Source organism: Quercus lobata, chromosome 2 (genome assembly GCF_001633185.2).
Source record: "Quercus lobata isolate SW786 chromosome 2, ValleyOak3.0 Primary Assembly, whole genome shotgun sequence".
NCBI classification, from domain to species: Eukaryota; Viridiplantae; Streptophyta; class Magnoliopsida; order Fagales; family Fagaceae; genus Quercus; species Quercus lobata.
Window position 1 is genome coordinate 100,509,176 of NC_044905.1, and position 5,953 is coordinate 100,515,128.

Here is a 5,953-nt window from a genome sequence, read left to right on the forward strand (position 1 = left end):
TGCAATTACCACTATCACCTCCACGGCGTGCATAACATTTATCCATGTCACAATTCTCAACATCATAGCAACCTTCACCTAGTGTCTCATCTGCTTTCAAAACCAAATCAAAAAAGGAAACCCATTAGATATGTAATAGAACACGTAAAAATTGTAGCAAATGAAGATTTTGTTAGGCTTTGTACAAGACCATTTGTTAGTTTAACAATAAATAGCACATATTCGGAGAAAAACTAATACAGTAACTGCATTATAGATCTTACCTGACTTGAGAGAATAATTTAAAACTCTGAAGCCAATCCCATATTTTATTTGGCTTGACCCAAAAAAGTGTTAAACAAAGACTCTAGGGACTGTTTGGTTTTGCTTTTAGAAGAGTTTTTAAGCTCCGTATGTTTCAATGTAAAATATTTTACACTGAAAATATTTTCAGTGACAGTATTTGCTTTTATGGTGTTTGGGAGCTTCCTAAAAATGTTCCTTAGGCTTTTAAAAGGGGTATATAAAGCTAAAGACAAATTCAAGGGTCATTCTACTGTACCCTTATTTTTTTTTTTTTGTGGGTACAGTACCCACCTAAATCTAAACCATGAATTACTTTTATTTTAATAGTGACCGTTGATTTAAGTTTAGTTTGAAACCTGTTACAGGTAAGCTAGGTCAGCAATTAGCCTAAACAATGTTATTTATAAACTTATTGCTAAGGTTTTGGCTAACCGTCTCAAGTTGATCCTCCCCCAAATAATATCGGAAAATCAGAGTGCTTTTATTGCCGAGAGGCTTATAACGGATAATGTTCTTATTGCATTTGAAATGATGCATTATTTAGAGCATAAAAAGGAGGGTAAGGATAGTTATATGGCAATTAAATTGGATATGAGTAAGGCTTAAGATAGGGTGGAATGGGGCTTCATTGAGCATGTTATGAGAAAATTAGGTTTTCATGAAAGGTGGATTGGCTTGATAATGAGATGTATAACAACTGTCTCCTACTCTGTACTTATAAATGGGGTAGCTCATGGTAATATTATGCCTTCAAGGGGACTCCGTCAAGGAGATCCTCTTTCATCTTATCTGTTTCTTTTATGTGCAGATGGTTTCTCTTCTCTCATTAACAAGCCTATTAGAAGGCAAGCTATGAGTGGGCTTTCAATTTGCAGAGGCTGCCCTATGATATCACATCTCTTTTTTGCAGATGACAGTTTGCTTTTCTGCAAGGTTAGCAGCCAAGAATGCCAGCATCTAATTGATATTCTCCGATTGTATGAAGCTGCTTAGGGTCAGAAATCAATACAGACAAATCATCGGTTTTATTTAGTGCCAATACTCCTGAGGAGATGAAAGTTGAGACCTTGGATATTCTTGGGCCGATGCAGGATTCTCGGCATAGTAAGTATCTTGGTCTTCCCTCCATCATTGACAAATCAAAGATGGATGTATTTGCAGAGATCAAAGAAAGAGTTGCAAGGAAATTGTCTGGATGGAAGGAAAAAATTCTTTCCATAGGTGGTAGGGAGATCTTGATCAAAGCGGTGGCCCAAGTTATTCCTACATACACTATGAGTTGTTTTCAGCTTCCTAAAGGGTTGTGTGATGAGATTGAAAGCATGATGAAAGGGTTTTGGTGGGGTCAACGGGGTCAGGAGTCCAAGATTTCTTGGGTGAGCTGGAGGAAGTTATGCAATTCCAAGCTTAAAGGTGGGATGGGTTTCAGAAATCTCCAAGCATTCAATTTTGCCATGCTAGCAAAGCAAGGTTGGAGGCTCCTTGAGAACCCAAACTCATTAGTAGCTCGAATTTATAGAGCTAAGTACTATCCCCATGGTGATGTTCTTAAAGCTGGTTTGGGGTCTAGTCCTTCCTTTTCTTGGAGAAGCATAAGGCAGGGGCTAGAAGTTGTGAGGAAAGGAACGCGATGGACAGTTGGTAACAGAAGATTGATCCATATTTGGGATGACAAGTGGCTACCCACTCCCACAACGTATAAGGTTGTTTCTCCTCCTCCCCAAAATTTTGATAATTTTCCTATGGTCTCAACTCTTATTGATTATGATTCTAGAAGATGGAAAGTAGATCTTGTGAAGTCTCTTTTTTTACCTTTTGAAGCAAGGACTATCCTTAATACCCCTATTAGCTATAATCTTCCGGAAGATAAAATTATTTGGGTCGGCAACAATAAGGGTGTTTTCACAGTCAAAAGTGCATACTATATTGCATTTAATTTGGTGGAATCATCCGAGGAGGGAGAATGTTATTATAATGACCCAAGGGAGCTGTTATGGAGGAAGTTATGGCATTTACATATCCCTTCAAAGATTAAAATCTTTGCTTGGAGGGCATGTATAGATGCCCTTCCAACAATGGTGAATTTATACAAAAGAGGCATTGGGACTTGTGATTTGTGTCCTTGTTGTGGTGTTAAGTCAGAGACTCTTTTTCATTCAATTATTGATTGTGAAGTGGCTAGAAGAGTTTGGGACAAGTGGGAAGCAAGTACTATGGAAAGTTAGCAGGGGCTTGGGGACATCTCTGATGTAGCTTTGGATATTTTGAGGAATGACACTAATTGTGACTTGGAGATTTTCTTTGGGGTTGCTTGGTCTGTTTGGTATAATAGGAATCAAGTAGCCTTTGAATCAAATTGCCAAATGCCAGATCAGATTTGGAGGTTTGCTAGGAGTTTTCTACATGATTATAAAGGTGCTTTGGTGTCTTTAAACATGAATCCAGCAGAGAAGAAGAAAGGGTGGACTCCTCCGTCGCCTGGAGTTTTGAAGATAAATGTTGATGGGGCAACATCTGAGGATGGACGAAACTCTAGTGTTGGTGCTGTTATTCGGGATTCGTGTGGTGCAGTTATTGTAGCTTGTGGTAAATTCTTGCAAGGTCAGTTTTCAGTTTCAGAGGTGGAAGCTGACCGCTGAGGGTTCTTAAAGGATCAAATTTTTTTTGATTTTGTTTAAGGTAAGTATCAAGCAAATCCCTAATTTTTTGTCATTGTTTTGTTCCCCTTTTTCTTTTTAAATTGTTGAAAGTATTTTGGAATTTTGCTCTTAAATTTCATTTCACTGTAACGTTGGCACACTTCTGCGCTGGTGAGGTACCAATTTTGTTCTTTCTTAAAAGTGGCACAGAAAGTATTTGTTGAAATGCTTCTTAGGGATTTAGTTTTTCCAAAACTTCTTGTCGTGGCTCTGTGTGTGTTCTGCGCATTAGGGGGGGGGGGGGGGGTGTGGGTTCTTGTTAGTGTGGTGTTCAAATTTTATTTTTATTTTTTATTTTTTATTTTATTGGTTAGTAGAGGAAAAAGGCAACACTAGTGTATTCAAGGTGGAAGGGTTTTTATAAAGAAATACACGGTTATAGAGTTGCTATTTCTTTGTTTCTATTTCTTTTCTTTTCTATGTGATGTACATCTAAGCTGTAATTCTGTAGCTGTTACAGCATCATGGAATCAAATTTTGAGTGTTTTCTAGTTTTGAAGTTTGAGAGATTTTGTGTTGCATTTTGGCTAGTATAGAATTTGGTTTTTTGTACTTTTGCTCGCTATTTGTCTTGTTTTGAGAATAGCATCTCAGGTTGTTTCTGGTGTCTGTGCTAATAAAATTTTCTGATTTATCAAATTTTTTTTTAAAGAGATTGTAGATGAAAATAACGAAATTTTTTTAAACATCCTGTAATTTTATATTGACATATTGAATCAGTCAATAGCATTTTCGGATGGCTAACTAGGGTAAAATGGACTGCTACTTTTGATGTTAGTGCTTACTTAATGGCAAGGTTTTCTTTATGACTTTCTCGCTAGGTAAATTGAGTTGTATCATATTCATATCTTCATATCAACAGATGCTTATTTTTTTTCTTGAAAATTTGTTCATATGAAATAAAGAGAGCAGGATCCCTCAGCAAATGCTGTTGAGAACATTTCTAATGCTATTAGTTATGTTTTGTCCTTAGTCCAGCAAGTTGATACACAAATAAATTATAGAACTTGAAAGATACATACTAAATTTTCATTTCTTTTCATTTAGTACTCTAAGGTCAAAGCACCAGATGGATGATTTGTATTTTAATTTTAATTTTAATTAGACAAGATAACCAAGAATGAAAAAGAAAATTTACAGGAAAATTAGGAGCAATTCTTAACTTGTAAGTTTTTCTTACAATTTTTTTTTCTTAACTAGTAAGGGATTCTCTTTTGTTTTTTACAAAATTATCATTTGGCTTTGTTTTATGCCCAGAAGCTGCTTGATTATTTCATTAAGTCATTCATGTAATTATACTATTAATTATTTTTTAACCTGCTAGTGGACATGTTGATTATTATCCCTGCACATTCGTTTTATTTAAATTTGTATTGTTGAGTTTTCAAAAAAATTATTTGTAAAAGCAAAGTAACATTGTTTTGTAGAAATTTGTGCACTTGTTGCGAAGCTCTCAATTCCTGATTTTAGTTTAACTTTGGTGTGCGTATAATCTTAGCATTGATCTATATACATTAGATACATAAATATATTTTATTTTAATACTAATTTTGGGAATGCATAGGAGATATTTGTGAAATTGTCTATTACAAACTTTGAAGTGACGTTAAGCTATTTTTTATGCATGTTGTGCAGTCTTGAGGGTAATTTGTTAGATTGAGAAATGCACCAGGATGCTCTCTAAATTGGCTAATTCCCTTCACTACCCACTCACAGAAAATAAGGATCCAATTCAGGGGATGGATGTATTAGTTTTTGAATTTCTTTTATGTGAGGGATGTATTATAATGTTTTTGCTTGCCTTTTTCAGTAGCATGTCCTATGGCGTTCAAAAACACACTCTTTTTGACATATGGAACCTCTTCGTGTGCTTATTTGACAGTAAGCTTTGCGTAGCTTACTGCATTAAAGTTTATGGCTATAAACAGTCTATGTTGAACATTGCACTCCATCCTGTTTAACAGAATTTTATGAAGTGTATTGTAAGAGTAACCTTGGCTAATTTAGTTCCTACTCTTTTTAGCTAAGCACCTATGACTAAAGGTATGTATTAGATAGCTCATATTACTATTTAAACAATACAGGTTGGACCTCTCAAGTCCTCTGTATTAGATAGCTCATATTGCTATATTTAAATAATAAAGGTCCTCTTTATTTGTTATGAGAATTACAATGCTAAAGGGTTGCTCTCTTTAGGTGGATACATCATATTGTTGTCAATTGGTGATTCATAACATGTAGCTTGACCTCTCTTTCACAAAAGTCTGAAGTGCCAAAAATTAGTTAGTCTGACTCTCTGTAATTGAAATTTGATTTATCTTTTTTTTTTCCTTTTTTTACTGTTGTCTGAAAAATTGAATTGTTTTTAGGTATTGGGAACCTTATTACTTTGTATCAGTAGGATTTGGGAACGGTGAAATTGGAGGATGAGATGAGATTGAAAGAGAAATTGGAGGTGAGAGCTTGAAAAAATACTGTGTTGATTATGTTCTGTACCAAAGGGAAGCTTTTTTAGTATTTCATTGATTTTAGGTTTATACTTCCATTACAACATTTTTTTTTGTAATTTTATTACTAGTAAAAAGAGCAGTGTGCATGAAATTGTCGGAAGCAATTTGGCACAAGTTAAGCTTGGAGAAAGTACTTAGTTTCCATTACATGCTCATTTCCTTGTAATTTATGGGTGTCATCCTTTGTTTCTCTTAGGTAGTTATGAAGAATCTGATTTATAGTTCTAAATTTTGATAAGAGAGTTTTAACAATGATATCATGTATATTTTATGCCAAAGTCTCCAACCCCAATGAAGATGGAATATTATAGATTTATGGGCTTGTATCAATTATCTTTGTAATTAATAGAGAGATGATGAACTCCACTAGGGGTTTTTTTATTTTTATTTTTAGTAAGCATTAGTTGGTGCCGCTTTGAAGTAAATTTTTTTTTTTTAAAGAAATAGAGCATATATTGA

General features: G+C 34.7%; 1 protein-coding gene and 1 long non-coding RNA gene across 2 annotated transcripts; both read left to right on the plus strand.

The window, feature by feature from the left end:
* Positions 1-1,337: 1,337 nt before the first annotated feature.
* LOC115974041 (uncharacterized mitochondrial protein AtMg00310-like) lies at positions 1,338-2,073 on the plus strand. The gene is made up of 2 exons (XM_031094266.1): positions 1,338-1,926; positions 2,060-2,073. The coding sequence occupies exons 1-2, from the start codon at positions 1,338-1,340 to the stop codon at positions 2,071-2,073; spliced, it is 603 nt and encodes a 200-aa protein (XP_030950126.1).
* A 22-nt stretch (positions 2,074-2,095) lies between these two features.
* LOC115977559 lies at positions 2,096-5,613 on the plus strand. The gene is made up of 2 exons (XR_004088573.1): positions 2,096-2,964; positions 5,354-5,613. It is a non-coding gene; the product is annotated as an uncharacterized LOC115977559 (long non-coding RNA).
* The last annotated feature ends 340 nt before the right edge of the window (positions 5,614-5,953 follow it).

Coding starts and splice junctions, on each gene's coding strand:
- LOC115974041 (XM_031094266.1), top strand. CDS start 1,338: ATGAAAGTTGAGACCTTGGATATTCTTGGGCCGATGCAGGATTCTCGG.